Raw genomic sequence first — 23,835 nt, 5'->3', positions numbered from 1 at the left:
GAAAAGTCTGGACATAGAAAAAATGGAGAAGAAACGGCTGAGGTGAGACATGATAGAGGTATATAAAATAATGAGTGGAGTGGAACAGGTGGATGTGAAGCGTCTCTTCACGCTTTCCAAAAATACTAGGACTAGGGGGCATGCAATGAAACTACAGTGTAGTAAATTTAAAACAAATCGGAGAAAATTTTTCTTCACCTAACGTATAATTAAACTATAATTAAACTCTGGAATTCGTTGCCGGAGAAAGTGGTGAAGGCGGTTAGCTTAGCAGAGTTTAAAAAGGGGTTGGACGGTTTCGTAAAGGACAAGTCCATAAACCGCTACTAAATGGACTTGGGAAAAATCCACAATTCCAGGAATAACATGTATAGAATGTTTGTACGTTTGGGAAGCTTGCCAGGTGCCCTTGGCCTGGATTGGCCGCTGTCGAGGACAGGATGCTGGGCTCGATGGACCCTTGGTCTTTTCCCAGTATGGCATCACTTATGTACTAATAGTTTACCTCTTTCAAAAAAGTTCAAAAAATTAGGGGACACTCCATGAAACTGCATAGTAATAAGTTTTAAAGCTAATAGGAGAAAATATTTTTTTACTCAATGAATAGTTAAGCGCTGGAACTCATTTCCAGAGGCTATGGTACAAGAAGTTAGCACATCTGAGTTTAAAAAAAAGGTCTGGACAAGCTCCTGGAAGGAAAATCCATAAGTTGACATTAAGGTAGACATGGGGAAAGCCACTAGAGTCAGGGGTTTTAGAAACACCTTTCTGTGGTACAACCAAAGCAGTTACTTATTTCTAGGGTCAGAAGCATGGAATCTTGCTACTCTTTGGGATTCTGCCAAGTACTTCTGACCTGGATTGGCCACTGCTGAAAGGAGGATACTGAGCTAGGTGGACCTTTGCTCTGATTCAATATGGCAATTCTCAAGTTCTTGTGTTCTCAAGGACCCAAGAGCATACAAAAAAAGAAAAAAAAAAATCTCTCAACGTACTGAGGTTAAGTTGCTTTAGGTGCTGAACTCCTCATTCATTACTCCTGTAAATATTGAGCGAAGCTGAAAACTCCATCCTATGTTTTTTGAACCCACAAAGATATTCTTACTCTAAGAAAGCATGTGATTTACGCTCAGCTGCTACCTGAAAATTCATTTACAATCATGTTTACTAAAGCTTAGAACTTTCTAATGGACATTAAAATAAGCTAGGTACTATGCAGCCCATTATATTCCTATGGGCTGTACAGGACATATGTCATGCTAAGCTTTACTAAATACATAAGTACATAAGTAATGCCACACTGGGAAAAGACCAAGGGTCCATCGAGCCCAACATCCTGTCCACGACAGCGGCCAATCCAGGCCAAGGGCACCTGGCGAGCTTCCCAAACGCACAAACATTCTATACATGTTATTCCTGGAACATGCCGTAAAGCCCGTTACTACGGGCAAAATTTCTGTTGTATGTAATGAAAGAGCAAAACGGGGAAGATTTTTTATTTCTGAAATGTAATTTAAAAGTTGATGAACGTAATGTCAGTTGATGTGTATAGTACAGTTTTATATACTATGTTGTTTGTGTAAACAGCATTAGATCCTTCAGAATTTGAACCTTGTTATTGTTAGACTTATGTGATTTCCCATGTCCCTTATTGTTCAAATTTTTTGTGTGTGTGTGTGAGAGAGAGAGAGAGAGAGAAAGTGTCTGTGTGTGCGTCAGGGGCGTATCTGTAATGGGGCCAACGGGCGCCTGGCCCCCGCTACCGCCGCCACCCCACCCCCCCGCGCTGCCAATGGAAGCCTATGGGATGCGTCGGGGGGGGGGGGGAATGGCCCCCGCACTTCGGGTTCTGGCCCCCCTACCGGGGAAAGTCAGATATGCACACTGTGCGTCTGTGTGAAAGAGAGAGAGAGAGTGTGAGAGTGAGCTGAGAGAGAGAGAGAGAGAGAGCTGGTAGGAGTCCCTGTGGCAGTGGAGGGTCAGTCACTCCTTCTAGGCCCTTAATACAGGCCTGAGCTTCAAATGCTAATTTTCCTTCTATTTCATGTATACCATCTCTTTATAGACTCTTGGGCTCATCCATTTCAAGAGATAAAGAATTTATGAATTTATTTCATGTGAATCTATGTTTGCATTGTTATTCATTTAGTCGTGTTTCCTGATATAAGAATTTAAAATGCAATAAATAGCTCAGCAAAGTTAATCAGAAAACAAATCTTCTAACATGCATGAAGATGTCCAGCTTTTTGTTTGCAAACCAAGCAGACAAAAATAATTTTGGATTATTTTCCTGCATATAATGGAGCTAGCAGATACCAAGAACTGTATTCTCCATCCTTGCAGTTCTTTGCTACCAAGTTGCCCAAACTACAAGCGCAGCTCCCTGATAAAACCAGTGATAAGGTAATAATGATATTCAGAAAAGTAATAGTCACAGTAAGTGCTGAACAAAGAGAAAAACAACTGTTAGCACCCCCCCACCCCCAATAATTAAGCCCTATATAAACACCACAGTCAGAAAGTTCTGCACAAGTTTTTAAGGAAACACTGTTTCAAATTGTTAATAGAAAAATGACAACTTTCAAATGAGATTGATGTTTTAAGGATAATGGCTTTTGCTATCACTGTTTAACTAGATCAGGACTCCATTTAAAAATGCAGCTTCATGGTTTGTTTGCAGTAAGAAGTTATAACTTGTCTGATATTTTGATGAAAGTATGTACTAATGAAAATGGACATTAAATCATTGCATGCATTGGAATGAGTTCATTGTTACAAAGTTGCAGGAGTATTGCATATGCTTTACCTAATCATTCTCAAAGATAGTTCACAGAATCAAGAAGATAAGATAGCTAGCTTTGTTTTCTTACCTGGTTAGATGAACTTTCCAGTCTTGTATCTGTTATTGCTATAATATTTGTACTGTGAGCAGTATATTATCAATACAAAATTAAAGTAGGTGCACACCAGTCAACTGCAAGCTCCAGTGAGTTTTGGCAAGTGATAATTTCAACTAATAGTGTTACCTAATTGATCATATATATTACACACACACATATATGCACAGTAACTATCCTTACCACTTATAGGTTTGATATGCTTGCTAAACCACCCAGAATGTCTTATAACAGCCAGGGTTCTAACATCATTATCGGTCAACAGCTTGCATTAAAGGTCCCAACCTAAAATGACAGTATCGAAATCGAACTATTGGCAAATTATGCTACAGTAGCATCTTCTCTCAGGGCCACTGCTTAAGTCTTATAGTACAAAATAATAACGAAAAGCTCGCAATTTTATGGCAACCGTACAAAACAAGCCTTCTTTTTAAAGTATTGCGCAATACCTAAAAAAAATCCAACTCTTTAACTATTAGTGGTTTGGGCACTAAATGCAAAAATAATAATAATAATCGTAGCTAAAATGTGGAGTCAGACCTAATAGCAATCACTGTTGCTGCACAAAATCCACAATCAGACACATCATAATTAGTCGCATGCAGCCATTAAGAGTCTCATACAGACGCGCGCTCACACAATCACAGATACAAATGCATAAAGTCTTGCATAATCCAAGCAGCCACTGGTGCACACAGGCAATAAAACACATTTTAACTGACAGCGACTCCTTCACATGCCCCCGTCACTTTCTCGCAGCCAGGCAGTGTCACTCCCACATAGTCTCTCACACGTGCGGCGCGAACACTCACCTTCACAGAGTCCACGGGGTACATGACGCTGTGCTCCAGGATCCCGGCCACCGCTCCGGCTGTCATGTGTGTGCTAAGGGAGGCGCTGGGCGGCAGACTTTCGTACTCATCCCCGAGGCCCGAGCCGGGGCCGCCCTCCCGGCTCTCTCCTTCCATCCGTAGCCCAGCCTCGCTGCCCACACTGCGCAGCTCCATCCGCCCCGGGGATGCCGCCGGAGAGGGGAGCGATGGTGCACAGACAGCGTAACCCCTGCACCCTCCCTCCCACCAACGTCTCACCTCACCTCTCGCCAAACCACGCCCACACAACTCTCCCTTCTTAACGAAACCCTGGCAGGCCAACAGAATGCTAGAAAACCCTCACAAGCTCCGGCTAAGCGATAGGTTCACAAAGAGGAGTGACTGCACAGCGCCCCTCCCATTCCCGCCCCCTCTCTCTCTCTCTCTCTCTCTCTCTCTCTAGTCTCCTGGAACTTTGACTGACACCAAAAAAAAAAAAAAAAGTTCTGGAGCTTAAGAAAGTTGCTGGACCTAGGAGGTCATGTGACCTAAAGAACGCAGTTGATTTTATTATTTTATTTTTACCTTAAATGTTTAAAATTTGGCTCAGCCTACTTAGGGAAAGCTGGCCAGTTTGATAACATAGGGGCTCTGTAACTAAAGCTTAGTGTGCTCCAGATGCTAAGAAAGAAGCCCATTTTATATCTATGGGCTTCTTAACTTTTAGGGGTCTTTTACTAAAGCTTAGCTTGAGTTATCTGCAGCAGGGCCCGTAGGAATATAATGGGCCCTGCAGAAGAAAGCTAAGCTTTAGTAAAAGACACCCCCCCCCCCCCCCCCACCACCACCACCACCACCACCACCACCTTAAAGACCACTAAGCTTTAGTAAAAGTGCCCCATAGTCTTCATCATTTGTTCTGGGCAAAATAAAATATCCCCTATCCACCTCTATTATTGGGTTGAGTTGGCAACATTATGCCTGAAAAAACATCTGAAGGATTTTTATGTGTTTATTTGTTTGTTTTTAATGAATACAAATGGATAGGCAGTTTTTAAAGCTTAGAACAGCATAATACTCATAAAACTGCTGGCAACCATAAATCTGGGTCTAAGATCGCCTGACATCTTGTGATAGCACTTACAGAAATTCAAATCAAGTGAATGTAACCATCTGTTACAGGGTGTTCCCTATAATAGGAAAGGGACCACCTTAAGAAGCAGCCCAGTAGGAGGAAAAATCAGCCTGGCCCTAGTGTAGCAGGATCACCAGAAATGCACCTTGACCTCATTCTGTAATCTTGCACAATTTTATGCTTGGCACACAAAATTGCTTGCTCAGGCTATATAATACCTACAGTTGCATGATTAATTTTTTTTTTTTTATATCTTTATTTATACATTTCATATATACAGTACCAAGAACACCTCTTATACAACTTAGGAGAACTGTAGGTACATCTTTACACAGGAAATCACTACCCCCAACTTTCTCTCCCACCTCCCATTTTAGCCCACAACAAAAGCGAACGACCAAGCCACTACTCTGAGAAAAGAAAAAAATAAACTATAATACAGTCCAACACTAATAGAGACTCTGAAGGGAGATGTGGAAGACAATTATGACTGAGGTGTAGATGTATTCTCCGCTCCAGGTGACGGAGAAGGAGCACCCCGCCCCCCCGGGAGTCCAGGAACGCTTTCAACTGCAAAGGTTCAAAAAACACATACTTTACAGCATTCAACTTCACCACACATTTACAGGGAAAATTTAGCCAAAAAAGGCCCCCCAACTGAAACACAGCGGGGCGCAGCTTAAGAAAAGCTTGTCGCCTCCTCTGCGTTACCTTGGTCACATCCGGATACATCCGTACTTGTACATTCAAAAATTTTTCTTTCCGAAATTTAAAAAATAACTTCAGAATCCTATCTCTATCTAACTGTGAAACAAATGTCACTATAAGAGTAGCTCGCTCCCGCCGCTCCTCTTCACCCTCCAACTCCCGAATAAAGTCCAAGGTGTCAAACCGCACAGCAGACTCCACACTATCAGCCTGCTCCCCTTGAGCCACTCGCTTAAAAGGTTGCAAATAATAAATCTGCGAGATAGGCGGGCAAGCCGGTTCAGACATCTTTAACACTTCAAAGAGATATTTTTTAAAAGTCAGAATCGGTGCAGTTAGCTGTTGTTTAGGAAAATTTATCACTCGCAGAGTATTTGCCCTCTGTCGATTTTCAAGAGCCTCAATCTTCCTATGCAACCATTGATTTTCTTTAATCATAGTTGTCTGGACCGATTGAACTGACTTAATGGCCAACTCATGGGCCTCAGATCTTTCTCCCACTGTTTTTAGTTGCAGTCCCAATTGTGAAACAGTCTCAGTTGGAAGCTGTGAGGCCTGCGACAGCAATAACATTTTCTTGGACAATGAAGTTTCCAAAGTTAGCAAAGCATCCCAGATAGTTTCCAAAGTAAAATTTGGAGGTTTAGGCAAAAGTGAAGACTTACTCAAAACTGCAGCACTCCTCTCGGACCCCAGGGAGAAACCGGCCCCCTCCTCCAGATGTCGTCCCCCTGGAGCACCGCCACCCTGCGCGCTGGTAAACCCCCCTTCCGGGGTATGCTGCGCTCTCCTGCCCGAGTCAGGTCCTGACACAGGGCCGTCTGCCCCCTCCTCGGAGGCCAGGAAGCCCTGTCTGCTCTCATCTCGCACCGACGCCGGCATGGGAGGCGGTTCCCTCACCTCCGGGCTGAGTTCCGTCTCAGGCAGCAGGGACGCTTCACCTCTCTCCGCCCCTCCCGGCAGCAAGACTCCCGAACTCTGCTGGCTTCCTCCCACCATGACAAAGCGGTCCATCGTGCCCGAAACGGGTCCCGCGAGTGCCCCAGGACCAGGCACCCGCTTACCCTTCCGCTTCGGCATTCCTCAGGTAAACGGGACTCAAGAAAAACAGGCACCTCCGAGCAACCTCGCCGCCCTCCCTTCAGGCCGCCATCTTGGCCCGTCGATAAATACCATGATTAATTTAATTGACAAATTAGCTGCTAACCGGTACAACCAATTATCAGTGGTAATTAGATTTCATTGGTGCTAATTTGTACTTAGGTGTATAACTGCACTTACCCCCCCCCTGTTTACTAAGTCGCGCGGCAATGCCGACAGAGCCCATTTAAAGTGAATGGGCTGTGTCAGCATTAGCACATGGCAGCCACTAGTGCGGCTTAGTAAACAGAAAGATTAGTATTTTCTAATCTTAGCACCTATAGCGCATAACTACAAGAGGGTGTGGGGGGGGGCTATGGGCGGGTCAGGGGCATGTCCAGCACTTATGCACTAGGATTACAGAATACTGAAATTTATATGCACAACTGTAGTGTGTAGTCACGGACATTTACACCAGCCATTGACATGGTGTGTACAGCCACACTTCACGTTAGTGCATAAATGCCGAATTATGCTAGTATTCTATAACAGCAATTATATACATAATTGTCAACATAGAATTTCCCTTAGTGCACAGCATCCCGACACCTAACTTTAGGTGACTTGTAGAGAAATACTTCCTCTGTGCCTATAAAGAGAAACATTCTAGAGTCCCCCTTCCTAAGTTTGAGCTCAGATTGTAATATAAGATAATGGAGGCTGGACTTGCCTCTCAGCTGTGGACAGGAGGCGTCATCTTTCCAAACAGGAGAGAAGTATTAAAGTCTTCAGGAGCTCATCAGGCTTATTTTCAAAAGAGAAGGGTGCCCATCTTTCGACACAAATTGGGAGATGGGCGTCCTTCTCCCAGGATTGCAAAATCGGCATAATCGAAATCCGATTTTGGGCATCCTCAACTGCTTTCCGTCGCAGGGATGACCAAAGTTCATGGGGGCGTGTCGAAAGCATAGTGAAGGTGGGACTGGGCCATGCCTAACACATGGGCGTCCTCTGCTGATAATGGAAAAAAGAAGGGCATCCCTGATGAGCACTTGGCCAACTTTACCTGGTCCATTTTTTCTTACGAGAAAGCCTCAAAAAGGAGCCCGAACTGACCAGATGACCACCAGAGGGAATCGATGATGATCTCCCCTTACTCCCCCAGTGGTCACTAAACCCCTCCCACCCTAAAAAAAACCTTTTAAAATATTTTTTCCAGCCTCTATGCCAGCCTCAAATGTCATACCCAGCTCCCTGACAGCAGTATGCAGGTCCCTGGAGCAGTTTTAGTGGGTGCAGTGCACTTCAGGCAGACAGACCCAGGCCCATCCCCCCTCTGTTACACTTGTGCTGGTAAATGTGAGCCCTTCAAAACCCACCAGAAACCCACTGTACCCACATCTAGGTACCCTCTTCACCCCTTAGGGCTATGGTAGTGTTGTACAGCTGTGGGGTGTGGGTTTTGGGGGGGAGGTTGGGGGGCTCAGCACCCAAGGTAAGGGAGCTATGCACCTGGGAGCAATTTATGAAGTCCACTGCAGTGCCCTCTAGGGTGCCCGGTTGGTGTCTTGGCATGTCAGGGGGACCAGTGCACTATGAATGCTGGCTCCTCCCATGACCAAATGGCTTGGATTTGGTCATTTCTAAGATGGGCGCCCTCAGTTTCCATTATCGCCAAAAATCGGGGACGACCATCTCTAAGGTCGACCTAAATTTCGCGATTTGGGCGTCCCTGACCGTATTATTGAAACGAAAGATGGACGCCCATCTTGTTTCAATAATATGGGTTTCCTCACCCCTTCGCCGGGACGTCCTGCGAAGACGTCCTCAGGAAAACTTGGGCACCCCTTTCGATTATGCCCCTCCACGTCTTTTTTTCCTGCAAGGATATCAGGCAAATAGAATAGTCCTAGAAGCCAGTTCTGAGGGTGCCAGTGGGCATGGAGCACCCCCCCCATATTGAGCAAGCTCCTTCATTTTGTCCAAGGAAGGTTAATCTGTATTGTATTTGGTACCACCAGTCATTTTGAAATGTTTGCGCCTAGGGCTATAGTTTCTATAATGGGAGATTTTGAGCCTAACTCCCAAGCCAGTTCATGCTGTGCCCCTACTCCATCCCCTTTGTAAAACTTCTCTGCTAGCCCTGTGACCCTGAACAGCTTCAAATCTTGCAGCCAACACTTCTTGCTTAGGAAGTATCAGCTGTGAGATTTGAAGCTCTTTGTGGTCAAATGCAGGGAGAAAAAGTTAAGTAGTAACTCTTGAGTTCACCATGTTCACTGGAGATCCCTGATTTTGGATGAGAGGAGGATTTGGCCCTCCAATGTGGGAGTTTCTGCAGGAGACTTGGCAGGTCTGGGTGACCCACTCAGATACTGCAAAACTTTGGGTGATGCATCTTATGTGAGTCGCAATCTACAAGCCAGCAAGGCTTGACCCAGAAACAAGATGAACAAAGAGCAAAGGAAAAACAGATCCCAGTAGATCTACATGGAAAGAACATTCCTACAGAATCCATTTACAGGGTAGCCTACTGGTACAAAAGGAAGAGGTAACCATGGTTCCAACAGTTTGAAAAGAAAGACAGAGGGGAACAACTCAGAGCCGTGAGAAGGACCTGCTACTCAGATGCATCCCTATATCTCTCCTGTGAAGATTTAGTACAGAGGCTGAAGGGGCCTATCTCCCAAGTGCATCCATCACCACTTTGTCAAGGAGAATTCTTTAAATATTTTGCTGATTATTTTTGGGGGGCAGGAAAGCAAATACATCTCCTACCGGTATTCCTATCTCACTTAGGGAATATACATTTCTGTAAATTAGAGAGACTGATGAAGTGATGGTATGAGGCCAGCCTTTCCACTAGGTAGACACATCCTCCTAGGGCAGCAGAAGTTGGAGGTGACAGGGCAGTAGCCAAGACAGCAGCAGAGTCAGGTTGGGCCAAGATGCAGCAAGCCTTGAGTGCATTGGAGTACTCAAAGACCTTGCGTTGCACTCAGGGTGCAGGGCAGAGTTAGGGTGGCAGCAGTAGCAGGAGAAAGGGAAGGATAGAGATACTAGACTATTGGGGAGGGGGGAATGCAAAGCTGAAGATTTGCCTATGGCATCAGATACCCTTGGCCAAACCCTGGGTAGTTTTTAAGTCTCCTGAGCATTAATACACTAGAGGTACCTAAATTAGGTGCACAGCTATCTGAATGTGAAGCTACAGTCTCTTACAGGAAGAGCAGCAGCTTTGGCAACAGTGAGGAGGAAGGTGCCCACCTATCAGAAAGGAGAATCAAGAAGAAAAGGTCCAAGGAGTACTGCAAGTCCAAGGTCTTTGAATTCCATTTTATACTTCTTTTTTTTTTTCTTTTGTATTGCTCTTGTCTGATTTTGAAGGACTAAATAGAGGTTGTGAATGAGGGTAGGGACTAAATCAGTACATCCCTCATACTTCTGGGCTTTATGTGGGAAGAGATTGAGCCTCTGAGCATTTATATTTGGGTTTAATTACCTTTCTAAATCCAAGCCCAAGGCAAGTTAACAAGTCTTGAATTTTGTGTTTGACGAGTAATTCTTGCAGACATTTTTTAAGCTCTGGAAAATAGTACTATTGTTCTCAAATACTTTCACTCTCTTCTCAAACTAAGTTCCAAAAAACGTATTTTCTTTAATGGTAAGTATGTCTGGTTTGGGCAGGGTTCAAAAAGCTTCATGTCCACAGTGGAGTGGGGTGACAAGTGTTAATATCGTATATTGTATAGGTTCTCCATCCAAGAAAAAAGACCAAGAAGAGAGACTATCCTCAGCTCATGACCCAGACCTTACATTTGACCTTTGCTGAGGTCTGATCTTAGCCAAAAAAAAGATGGAGAAGTGATTATGTCATGTAGTCCTGTTGCCACATGTTTAAAATAATCCAAACTGGACTCTCCTTCTCCAAGTGATTTAGGCATGGAGGGTGAGAAATACTTTTCAAAATATTGTTCTGCTCCTTCATTCTATGTAGTTCAACTACAACAATAAAAATGTGGGACTGGAGAGCTCAACTGGTTCCATTTTTTTTTTTTATATGAGCTACTTATCAGATTTGCCAGTTCAGCAGCTTTTGGTCAGACTCCTCTGGATCAGCCTGGATGTATGTGGTATGCCTTCTAAACCTCTGCTGCTATTTGATAGCATGATGTCACTTTGGTTTCTAGCATACTACCAGGGTTATTAATGGGTGGAAATGTAATCCTTCTGAATATCTTATTGTTAATGCTGTGCCAGGTCAATTTAAACCAGCAGCAGTTCAAGATGCCCAACCACAGATCATTTATATATAAGACTCTGAGAAAAGCATGGTACCTTCTGATTGTAAGTGATAAATGCCACTAGGCAGAAAAGAATGAAGGATTAACCTGTTGTTTATGGGTTTAAATGTTCCAAGCTCCCAATCCTGTGCAACAAAATTGTACTCTATTTAGTACTCAGTGAATAATGTTGGGCTGGACAGAGTAAGCATCAAAAATTGAGAACAAGGCCAGTGCTGGGCAGACTTCTACAGTTTGTGCCCAGAAAATGACAAGGACAAATTAAGATTAGGTTTACATATGAAGTATCACATCATACCTTATCTTGTTGGGCAGAGTGGATGGACTGTATAGGTCTTTATCTGCCGTCATCTACTATGTTGCTATGCTACGCAATAAAATTTGTCTCATTTAATCTCTTTGGGTCCCAAGACAAAACCAGCTGGTAATTTATGCACTGTGGTTCAGGGGAGTACTGACCATACGGGCACTGCCTGTGCCCCCCCCCATCCCCACACTGCGGCCCCACACACACACACTAGTGAGCCCTCCCCGGCCCCACCTTGAAGGACCCTGGTGGTCTAGTGGTCACTTCAGGGACAGGAAAGATCCTCACTCTTTCCTGCCCACTGCTGCTGCTCTGCCCAACACCGCCATGTTTTCAAAATGGCTGCAGAGAATTCCTGCAGTAGCCTCAGGCAGAGTAGTGGCAGCAGGCAGGAAAGAGTGAGGTGTTTCCTGTCCCTGAAGAGGCTACTAGGCCACCAGGGCCTTTAAGGTGGGACCCGGGGGGGGGGGGCTGTATTTTGCAGAGGTGGGGGAAGAGCCTCTAGGCCCTAGAACACTGCCCTGTACGGTCAGTCCGCCCCTGGCTGAGATAATTTTAATCACCTCTCTGACCTCATGTGAAACTGTCTTTAAATTAGTCCCCTTATTTTCTAGCTCCTCTTACTCTTTTACCTCTTACTTTCTTACCTATCTATAAGTTCCAGCTCTGTTAAAATAATTACATATTGTGTTGATATTGTAAGTAGTATTCCAGCCATACTTTGTATTGTTATTTGAATATTTTACTGCTGTAATTATCTATTGCTTATCTTTGATTTATTCTTTCTGTACACTACCTTGAGTGAATTCCTTCAAAAAGGCAGTTCATAAATCTTAATAAATAAAAAAAGTAACACCCTATTTGTTAGCATCTGCCAAAACACATGTTATCCAAATCAACCAAAGCCTCCCTCATATATGGCCACACACATGTCGCTAGATGGACAGAAATGCAATCCTAAAATACTATGGTACAATATGTGCCTATAAGGGGGGAGGGGTGTTTTTATTTTTCTCTGTTTCATTTATTAGTTTTTATAAGTCAAAATTTTCTTACAGAAACTTGGGGCTAGATTCAGTAAATGATGCCCAAAATTTGGGCCCCCCGAAAAAGATTGGCACTCTATGAGCGTCCATTATAAAATAGCATTAATTGCTGATTTTGGTGCCCAAATTTGGGCACCAAAACTTACACCTGCTGAAACCAGGTGTAATTCCTGGCACCCAATTTGGGTGCACATCTCAGGTATTCTCTAACACTGCGTGAAAACTTTAGGAATGCTCCTGACCCGCCCAGACACCTCCCATGGCCATGCCCCCTTTTGGGTGTGCGCATGATTTGGGTGCACATTGTTGTAGAATAAGCACGTAGCAAGATGTGCGTGCAAATTCAAATTGGTGCTGATTAGTGTCAATTAACAATTATTAGGCCGTTAGCCAGTTAGGTGGGCATCCAAATATCAGCACCCAATTTTGGGCACCATATACAGAATCCGGGAGCTGACCACATTTTCTTTTCTTTTTCAGAATTCCTTAGAAAATAGCCACATCCTTTTCATTAATGTTTTAGTGCAGTGTTTCCCAAGTCCGGTCCTGGAGCACTCCTTGCCAGTCAGGTTTTCAGGATATCCACGATGAATATGCATAAACTTGATTTGCATACACTGTCTCCATTATATGCAAATCTCTTTCATGCATATTCATTGTGGCTAGCTTGAAAACCTGAGGAGTGCTCCAGGACCGGACTTAGGAAACACTGTTTTAGTGTAGATCGGGCCCAACGGTTCTACAGTAGGTACATCTGAAAATGAGCTTAATGACAAACTTGAAATGGCCTGAGATTCAGTGACTGGAATATTTGCAAAACACACTCATTTATGTGTATGGCTTATGAGTCTTTCGTTTCCTAAATTGTAAAGATAAAAATAATTTGACTGAAGATGTAAAAACTTGCCAGGGGACCAACATTAAGAAAAGTATTCGCCTACAAAATGCTGCTTTGATGGAAGAGGAGCAAAGAAGTTTGCAACTGTGGGAAAATTGAATAATAAGAGATTGTATTACAGCTGCCACAGATGTTCCACCCAATTTTTTTTATGTTATAGCTGAATTATTAAGCCATTCCCTTTGATGATTCCTTGCCACTGCTAACAAAAAGGTGAGCTAAAGAAGAAGGTTGGTCACACTTGAAATATAAAAGCAGACATAATAATTATCCAGTAATGTCACTGTCAACTCTTTCTTTTATTTTATGCCCTAGTAGCAGGCAAGGGGAAATTTAGGGAAATTACTCTGTGTACATTTTAAACTTTCATTCCCCTCCATTCATGGCAGTCCTCTTTTCTCCCACACCAGGTTTACCCAACTCCTCACCAGCTGTTTCTAGAGCTGGCAGTAGGGCTGAGAGGAAGGAGGGAAAGAAACACAAAATTGTTATGTAGCGTAAGTTCTTTTCCTGTTTGCATCCCTCTCCAAGCTCCAGATTTATTTGACAGCTTTGATCCAGACCTGGGTTTACCACATTCCATGTAGGGAATTAAAGAGGATCTTTTACTAAAGTGCAGGAAGTTTTTTTTTTTTTAAATACTTTCCATACCTTAATTTCAAAAACTAGTGCATAATATGTATAAAGCCTCTGCAGTAAATGCAGAGGGGCCATGTCAAGCATCTGCCTTACATTTACTACACAGGGCAGACAGCACACAGCACCACATTAACTGCAGTGCCAGATAGCATGGGTGCCCATGCTGTCACAGCAGGTAACAACCACCCCCTACCATACACACACACACACACACACACACACACAATTGATCTCCTCCTCCTCCCCCTCCAACCCCCAATCACACTTCAAGTTCAGATCCTCCCAGATCACATACTGATCTCAGATTCCACCCCCAGCTCACATCCTCACCCCCCCCCCCCTCAAAAGGTCCAAACACCACCCCACAAACGCCTGAATCTTACCCCTTGAAAGTCCCAACCCCTGATGGTCAACCCTTATCTACCTTAGTCACACCATCCCCCAACCCTTTCCCCAGGGGTCTTTATTGGTACTTTAATGGTTTCATGCAGGAGAGGTCACCTTCTACTTCCACCTGGAATCCAATGTGGCCACCATAACCCTAGTGCTAATCATGTATTATTACTGATAGCGTGGCTGCACTTACAGTCTCCTCTTGAGGTAGTAGTAAGCATATCTGCATTATCAGCAGTCATGACACTAGCATGTGATACGTGAAGGGGCATAATGAAAGGGACACCCAAGTTTTCCTGGGGACGTCTTCACAAAACGTCCTAGCGAAGGGGCGGGGAAACTTGTATTATCGAAACATTTCATTTCGATAATACGGTTGGGGATGCCCAAATCTTGAAATTTAGGTCATCCTTAGAGATGGTCATCCCTAGACTTGGTCGTTTCTAATTTTTGGCGATAATGGAAACCAAGGACGCCCATCTCAGAAACGACCAAATGCAAGCCCTTTGGTCTTGGGAGGAGCCAGCATTCATAGTGCACTGGTCCCCCTCACATGCCAAGACACCAACCGGGCACCCTAGGGGGCACTGCAGTGGACTTCATAAATTGCTCCCAGGTACATAGCTCCCTTACCTTGTGTGCTGAGCCCCCAATCCCCCCCCCAAACCCCACTACCCACAACTGTACACCACTACCATAGCCCTTACAGGTGAAGGGAGGCACCTAGATGTGGGTATAGTGGGTTTTGGAGGGCTCACATTTACCACCACAAGTGTAACAGGTAGGGGGGGGTGGGCCTGGGTCCGCCTGCCTGAAGTGCACTGCACCCTCTAAAACTGCTCCAGGTACCTGCATACTGCTGCGATGGACCTGAGTATGACATTTGAGGCTGGCACAAAAGATTTTTAAAGATGTTTTTTGAGGGTGGGAGGGGGTTAGTGACCACTAGAGGAGTAAGGGGAGGTGATCCCCGATTCTCTCCGTTGGTCATCTGGTCGGTTCGGGCACCTTTTTGTGGCTTGGTCGTAAGAAAAACAGGACCAGGTAAAGTCGTCCAAGTGCTCGTCAGGGACACCCTTTTTTTCCCAGTTATTTTTGTTTTGTTCCATTATGGCTGTAAAACATCCAAGTGTTAGGAACATCCTAATCCTACCTCTGAAATACCCCTGACATGCCCCCTTGTGATCTGGACAAACTGCAGATGAATTGCATAAATAAACGTCTGCAAAACAGCTTTTGAAAATATTGATTTGGACGTTTCTGCGAGAAAAATGTTCAAATGTTGCTTTGTGCCACTTTTTAGATGTTTTTCTCTTTTGAAAATGAGCCCCCCCCCCCCCCCCCCCCCCAAGTTTGAGAATGCTTTCAGCTTTAATTCCTTTATGTCAAATGTCTTCATGTTGAAAGTAGCTGTTTTTCTGAAGCTAAGTACTTTTTCTATATTGTAAACAAATGTTTAGACAATTTAAATCCTTTTGAGTACTTCAAATCTTTGCAACAGTCAGAAATCAGAAGCTCAATCTTTTAAGTACTTCAAATCTTTTAAGTGTTTTTGAAAAATTTATGGAGTTCTTTGACTCATGATGGTGATTTTTCTTTCTAAGGCATTAGATCCATAATGTATTGAATTCACTGAAGTCTTTTTCTCCATTTCATTAAAAAAAGATTCTTTAGAATATTTCTGACTGTTACAGTTTATATAAACTACAGATTGAGCTTCTGTTGTATTATTACCAAGTCACCCATGTCATACTTAGCTCCCACCTTTACCCATGTTAGGCAGCTAGTGCAGATTTTGTCACTGCACTGCTGATCTTAATGCGCCATTAATGCAGGATCGTGCTAAAATCTATTGCATGGTAAAACCTGCACTAGCCGCTTAAAGCAGCTTAGTGAAATACCCCAAAGCTTTGATTTCTCAATGCCATTTCCCAAGAAAAGCAAGACACTGAGTCCCTGCATATAGTGGGGTAAACCCAGGCCAGCAACCATCCTGTCAGGCAAATCCAAGCCTTTTTCCACAAGTAAGCTGTGACATATACTCTCTGTGGTAAAGAGAATTCCTGTTGGAGCAACTGCAATACTTTACTTTTCCCAACAATCAGATGGGCAAATCTTCACGCTCCATTTCCCTCAGGATTTGTTACTACCACTTTTGCAGTGCTTCTACGGTTCCACCCTCTGTGGGTCTCCGCTGAGCCATGGGCTCAGCACTATAATATAAGCATTTCCATTTCAAGCACGTTGAACTGTAGAGATCCCCTTTGGCTTCTGCTCATGATCCCTGATCACATGTTACATAAAACACTTTGTTCTGCCTGATGTAGCTGCTCCTTATATAATTCCCCACCTTCAGTGTCTTTACCAGCAAAGAAAGAGTCATGCTAAGGGTTACTCATTACAACCCTGGATCTGTTCCAAAGTTACAGCCCAAAATAATAATAATACCAAATGGGCACTTTTTCCTTACTCTTCAACAAACCCCGGGTGGATAGCACTTGGGCACGCAGATTGAACATGCTTGGGTGAAACTATTTTCTTTCTTGTGTTACCAATCAGCACCTGTACATTGGCTAGAGCAGATAGTGAAAACTCCTTCTTTCCACTACCAAAGTACAGCTGGGTGCTTCAGGTTCCCATGTGTGTATGTGCATGTGTTTCTGCATGTATATGAGAAGGGAGAGGTGGTTTGTGTGGAGCACTTCCCAAACATTCAGTTGGTTCAGAAAGAATAACAAAATGAAATCAAATGTGATGATATATCTAACCATTAGATGTCACTATCAACAGATCAGAAGGGATGCATTTTGCATTCTAACCACAGGGTGCTACTGTGGCAAAGTAACGGGTATTACATAAGTACATAAGTATTGCCATACTGGGACAGACCAAAGATCTATCAAGCTCAGCATCCTGATTCCAACAGTGGCCAATCCAGGTCACAAATACCTGGCAAGATCCAAAAAAAAAAAAAGGTACAATGCATTTTATGTTGCTTATCCCAGAAATAAGCAGCGTAGTTTTCCAAAGTCCAATTTAATAATGGTCTATGGACTTTTTCATTAGGAAGCCGTCCAAACCTTTTTAAAATCCTGCTAAGCTAACTGCCTTTACCACATTCTCTGGCAACAAATTCCAGAGTTTAATTACACGTTAAATGAAGAAACATTTTCTCCAATTCATTTTAAACTTACTACTCTGTAGCTTCATCGAATGCCCCCTAGTCCTAGTATTTTTGGAAAAAGTACACAGATGCTTCACGTCTACCCTTTCCTCTCCACTCATTATTTTATAGACTTGTATCATATCTCCCCTCAGTCACCTTTTCTCCAAGCTGAAGAGCCCTAGCCATTTTAGCCTTTCCTCATAGGGAAGTCGTCCCATCCCCTTTATCATTTTCGTCGCCCTTCTCTGCTCCTTTTCTAATTCTACTATATCTTTTTTGAGATGCGGTGACCAGAATTGAACACAATATTCGAGGTGCAGTCGCACCATGGAGCGATACAAAGGCATTATAAAGTCATCATTTTTGTTTTCCATCCCTTTCCTAATAATACCTAACATTCTATTTGCTTTCTTAGCCACCACAGCACACTGAGCAGAAGGTTTCAATGTATCATGAACGATAACACCCTTCCTTGGTCGGTGAGTCCTAATGTGGAATCTTGCATTACATAGCTATAATTCAGGTTCCTCTTTCCCACATGCATCACTTTGCATTTGCTCACATTAAACGTCATCTGCCATTTAGACGCCCAGTCTCCCAGTTTCATAAGGTCCTCTTGTAATTTTTCACAATCCACCCGCGATTTAATGACTTTGCATAACTTTGTGTCATCAGCAAATGTAAGTACCTCACTAGTTACTCCCATCTCTAGGTAATTTATAAATATGTTAAAAAGCAGTCGTCCCAGCACACACTGGGGAACCCCACTAACTACCCTTCTCCATTGAGAATACTGACCATTTAACCCTACTCTCTGTTTTCTATCTTTTAACCAGTTTTTAATCACAATAGGACACTACCTCCTATCCCATGACTCTCCAATTTCCTCTGGAGTCTTTCATGAGACATGCATCTCCATCACTAGGTGAAAGTACAAATAGCAAGCTACATAGTTTAATCACTAGGGTCTCAATGCTCAAAAGTAAACATGGGCGCTAGAGGCCATTAACATCAGACTATCATTCGCATTTACCTGCACAGAATGTTCAGAGGCCCAGAACGTGGGAACAAACGAGTGCACAGACAAACAGTGCAAGTAGCATGCTAACGTAGTCAAGCTCATGAAAATGGGGTCATTATGCATTCCTCCCCAATGCTCAGAAAAGAGCACCCAAAACCTGCCTTACTGCGACAAAAAGTATCGCCAGGTCAGAGCAGGCATTAGGGTGTTGGAAGAGAGGATTTCCCATGATTCTTTCTTCAAAATTTGCTGGTTTTGATTGCTTTTGCAAGCCCTTAAGCGCTGGTCATGAGAAACAAAAATGCGCAAGTCACAGCAGACCCAAAATTGAAAGCACACATTGGCATCTGTCTCCTGCATTTAAATATAAGCATCCAAGCTAAAACATTTTTTAAAACATTTATATTTAGGCCGCAGAGAACCAACGCCAATGTGTGCTTCATGTTTGGGTTTTGCCAGGCACATGCGTACAGGAGACGAGCTTACTGCTGAACTCTGCGCATGCACCAAGCACAATCCTGCCAAACTCCCTAATGCTCAATGCCATGAGTGTGCCTATATTTGCATCTTATTAGCATTGAGCATTAGGGAGTTATTTTTCTGCACTGTTCTGGTGGTATTTTTATGGTGCTGTTTGGAACAGCACCAGAGTTTTGAGCATCTGAGCTTAGATGTTAACATATATAGAACATAGTAAACATAGTAGATGACAGCAGAAAAAGACCTGCACGGTCCATCCAGTCTGCCCAAGAAGATAAATTCATTAGAAAAGCTATAGGGTTAATTCACAAAAGTTGACATTAGAATCCTATATAATAAAACGCACCTCCAACATTCTGAAGCTGACTGCATGGCTGAGGCATTCCTGCTCTCTGTATCCATCTCCTGAATTGACATCACGTACTTCCGGGTTTGTCACAAGCAGAAGTGACCAACCACACGAGGTTTCTCGGCTTCAGAATGTTGGAGGTGGATTCTATTAAATAGGATTGGTCAGTTCCTTGAAGCACAGCCAGAGCTCAGTGTCCTGCACAGTAACGCTTAGACACCTGAGAGAGGGGGGGGGGGGCTGACACCAGAGATAGGGAGGGAGGGGGGCCTGACACCAGAGAGGGGGGGAGGTATCTCTGTCACATACACACACTCTCTCTCACAGTCAATGTCTTTCTCTCTCTCACTCTCACACACACTATGTCTCACACTGAATCACATTCACTCTCTATGTGTCACACAGTCACTCACACACTCTCTTGGTCGCATACACTCAGTCTCACAGAGAGTCTGTGTCTCACACACACTCTCTCTCTCGCACACACTGTATCTGTGTGAAACACACTCTGTCTCTCTCTCACTGTCTCATATATGCACTTGCACACACTCCCATTCTCACACACACACTTGCACCCAGACTCACTCTCTCTCTCTCACACACACACACACTCACACATTCACTGTCTCTCTCACACACAGTCACTGTCACATACACTCTCTCAAACATACACACTCCGAGGAAAACCTTGCTAGCGCCCGTTTCATGTGTGTCAGAAATGGGCCTTTTTTACTAGTTCATAGATAAGGAAATGAATGCACATTTGAATGACTAAGAACCAGCCCAATAAGGATATTTATTTATTTACCAATTTGTGGTATGGCAGTGGGGAGGGGGAAGTATGCAAAGTAAGTCTCATGAAATAATTTAAAGCCCCGCTGGATGTGGGTATGTGTGTGTGTGTGTACACGCATATGTTTCTGAGTATCTGTGTATGCATCTGTGTGTGTATCTGTGTATGCATCTGTGTGTGTGTGTGTGTGTGTGTGTGTGTGTGTGTATATAAGTGTGTTGGCTCTATGTGTGTTTATGAACAGGAGAGTAGAAGGGAGGCACATTTTGAAAGGAGCAGATCCTTAATTGCTATGTTTATCAGCTACTGTGGCAAACCTGCGTGGTAATGCCAACATAGCCCATTCAAAGTGAACAGGCTGTGTTGGCAATAGCGCACAGCAGCTGCTAGTGCAGCTTAGTAAACAGAGGGGTTGATTTGGTATCCCTGTCCTAAATTGTATATGGGGAAAATCAATGCAGCCAGTTAAAAACACAGGTTACAGAACACAGAGTGGCAATTAAGCACCTACTCCCCCATCCCTTTTACAAAGCCATGCTAGCGGCTGCTGGTGCGGTAATGCTGACACAGTCCATTCAAAGTGAATGGGCTATGTCGGCATTGCTGTGCCATAGCTGCTAGCATGGCTTTGTAAGGGGGGGGGGGGGATTAGTTACAGAAGCTCTTTTGACCTCACTGGTGCTGCAGAAAGATGACTGCAAGCTTTAGGAGGTGGTTGTGTAGATACTTTGGGGTCCTTTTACTAAGCTGCGGCAAGTACTCGTGCGTGCTTACCACAGGTTAAAAAGCACTACCTCAGGGCACGCTCAGGCGTCCCGCAGTCATTTTGGAATCGGTGTGCACATAGGTGCCGACTCCTGCTGTGGGTGCTCAAGCACCCCCAATATTTCACCCACCGGAAGTTCATTCCCTCCCTCCGAGTTCCAGGGTCGTCGTCCCCTACGAGTTCCAGGGTTGTCGTCTCTCCCTCCGAGTTTCAGAGTCATCATCCCTCCCTTCCTCCCTCCCTCCTTCAAGTTCCAGGCCCCCTCCCTCCAAATTTTAAAAGTCATCTTGACTTACTTCGTCGGGGTTACGGCGGCTGGCAGCAGTGGTAAAAAGCGTGCAGGCTCGGCACTTACTTCAGTTTTCCCTTCTGTCTCTCTCAGCTCTGGTCCCGCCCTCATTTCCCATTTCCGCAAGGGCGGGACCAGAGCTGAGAGAGAGAGAAGGGAAAACTGAAGTAGGTGCCAAGCCTGCACACTTTTTATTGCTGCTGCCGGCCGCCATAACCCTGACGAGGTAAGTCAAGATGACTTTTAAAATTCGGAGGGAGGGGGCCTGGAACTCGAAGGGAGGGAGGGAGAAAGGGAGGGACGATGACCCTATAACTCGGAGGGAGGGACCCTGGAACTGGGAGGGAGGGAGGGGGGACCATGTGGCACTCGGAGGGAGAGAGGGAGGGGGGACCCTGTGGAACTGGGAGGAAGGGGGGACCCTGTGGAACTCGGAGGGAGGTGGAGGGGGACAGGGGAGGGGGGAATGCACCACCTGTAAAAAAAAATTTTCACCACCCCCAATCATTTTGAAAAGTTGGCTCCTATGGGTGTGCGCTACCCTTGCGCTTAAAAAAATAGAATTTATTTTTTTAGCATTGGGGGAGTGTCTGGGTGCAGAAAGTAGGCATGTTCTGCACTCATCAATGTGCACTAAACGATTAGCACATGGTTAAGCCACTGTCCATCCCAAGCATGTTTACATTCTGTTACTGTTTTGGCTGCTGCTACTTCTGCCAGGAGGCCATTCCAGTATGGAAGTACTTTCTCCTGTTTCCTTTGAACCTTCTTCCCTGCAACTTCAGATCATGATTCTTTGTTAAAGATTGTACTTTTCTATGTAAAAGTTCAATGCCCCATACTTCATTGAAGCATATCAATACTTGAATGCCCCTATCCCATACCCCCTATGCTTTCCTTCCTTATGGAAATTCATTTTGAGTATCCTAAATCTCTAAGGGAAAGGGAAATGGGACTTGATATACCACCTTTCTGAGGTTTTTACAACTACATTCACAGCGGTTTACATATATTCAGGCACTAATTTTGTACTAGGGGCAATGGAGGGTTAAGTGACTTGCCCAGAGTCACAAGGAGCTGCAGTGGGAATTGAACTCAGTTCCCCAGGGTCAAAGTTCACTGCACTAACCACTAGGCTACTCCTCCACTAGCAGCATTCCATGTAGAAGCCTGCCCTTGCAGATCAGCAATGTGGCCGCGTAGGCTTCTGTTTCTGTGAGTCTGACGTCCTGCACATATGTGCAGGATGTCAGACTCAAATATGTGCAGGACGTCAGACTCACAGAAACAGAAGCCTGTGCGACCGCGTTGCTGATCTGCAAGGGCAGGCTTATAAGTACATAAGTACATAAGTACATAAGTAGTGCCATACTGGGAAAGACCAAAGGTCCATCTAGCCCAGCATCCTGTCACCGACAGTGGCCAATCCAGGTCAAGGGCACCTGGCACGCTCCCCAAACGTAAAAACATTCCAGACAAGTTATACCTAAAAATGCGGAATTTTTCCAAGTCCATTTAATAGCGGTCTATGGACTTGTCCTTTAGGAATCTATCTAACCCCTTTTTAAACTCCGTCAAGCTAACCGCCCGTACCACGTTCTCCGGCAATGAATTCCAGAGTCTAATTACACGTTGGGTGAAGAAAAATTTTCTCCGATTCGTTTTAAATTTACCACACTGTAGCTTCAACTCATGCCCTCTAGTCCTAGTATTTTTGGATAGCGTGAACAGTCGCTTCACATCCACCCGATCCATTCCACTCATTATTTTATACACTTCTATCATATCTCCCCTCAGCCGTCTCTTCTCCAAGCTGAAAAGCCCTAGCCTTCTCAGCCTCTCTTCATAGGAAAGTCGTCCCATCCCCACTATCATTTTCGTCGCCCTTCGCTGTACCTTTTCCAATTCTACTATATCTTTTTTGAGATACGGAGACCAGTACTGAACACAATACTCCAGGTGTGGTCGCACCATGGAGCGATACAACGGCATTATAACATCCGCACACCTGGACTCCATACCCTTCCTAATAACACCCAACATTCTATTCGCTTTCCTAGCCGCAGCAGCACACTGAGCAGAAGGTTTCAGCGTATCATCGACGACGACACCCAGATCCCTTTCTTGATCCGTAACTCCTAACGCGGAACCTTGCAAGACGTAGCTATAATTCGGGTTCCTCTTACCCACATGCATCACTTTGCACTTGTCAACATTGAACTTCATCTGCCACTTGCACGCCCATTCTCCCAGTCTCGCAAGGTCCTCCTGTAATCGTTCACATTCCTCCTGCGACTTGACGACCCTGAATAATTTTGTGTCATCGGCGAATTTAATTACCTCACTAGTTATTCCCATCTCTAGGTCATTTATAAATACATTAAAAAGCAACGGACCCAGCACAGACCCCTGCGGGACCCCACTAACTACCCTCCTCCACTGAGAATACTGGCCACGCAATCCTACTCTCTGCTTCCTATCTTTCAACCAGTTCTTAATCCATAATAATACCCTACCTCCGATTCCATGACTCTGCAATTTCTTCAGGAGTCTTTCGTGCGGCACTTTGTCAAACGCCTTCTGAAAATCCAGATATACAATATCAACCGGCTCCCCATTGTCCACATGTTTGCTTACCCCCTCAAAAAAATGCATTAGATTGGTGAGGCAAGACTTCCCTTCACTAAATCCGTGCTGACTTTGTCTCATCAGTCCATGTTTTTGTATATGCTCTGCAATTTTATTCTTAATA

The 23,835-nt window shown here is 44.3% G+C and overlaps 1 protein-coding gene across 1 annotated transcript in view; it reads right to left on the bottom strand.

The window, feature by feature from the left end:
* Positions 1 to 4,005, bottom strand: part of SLC25A37 (solute carrier family 25 member 37) — a 55,165-nt gene extending 51,160 nt beyond the window's left edge. Inside the window, exon 1 of the mRNA XM_030201819.1 lies at positions 3,710 to 4,005. Within this exon, the coding sequence (XP_030057679.1) occupies positions 3,710 to 3,904 (195 nt within the window). The 5' untranslated portion in view covers positions 3,905 to 4,005. The remainder of the gene's footprint in view (positions 1 to 3,709) is intronic.
* Between the last annotated feature and the right edge of the window lie 19,830 nt (positions 4,006 to 23,835).

Source organism: Microcaecilia unicolor, chromosome 4, assembly GCF_901765095.1.
Source record: "Microcaecilia unicolor chromosome 4, aMicUni1.1, whole genome shotgun sequence".
Taxonomy (NCBI): domain Eukaryota; kingdom Metazoa; phylum Chordata; class Amphibia; order Gymnophiona; family Siphonopidae; genus Microcaecilia; species Microcaecilia unicolor.
The sequence above is the reverse complement of the archived record's forward strand: the minus strand, read 5'-3'. Positions and strand labels throughout refer to the sequence as shown.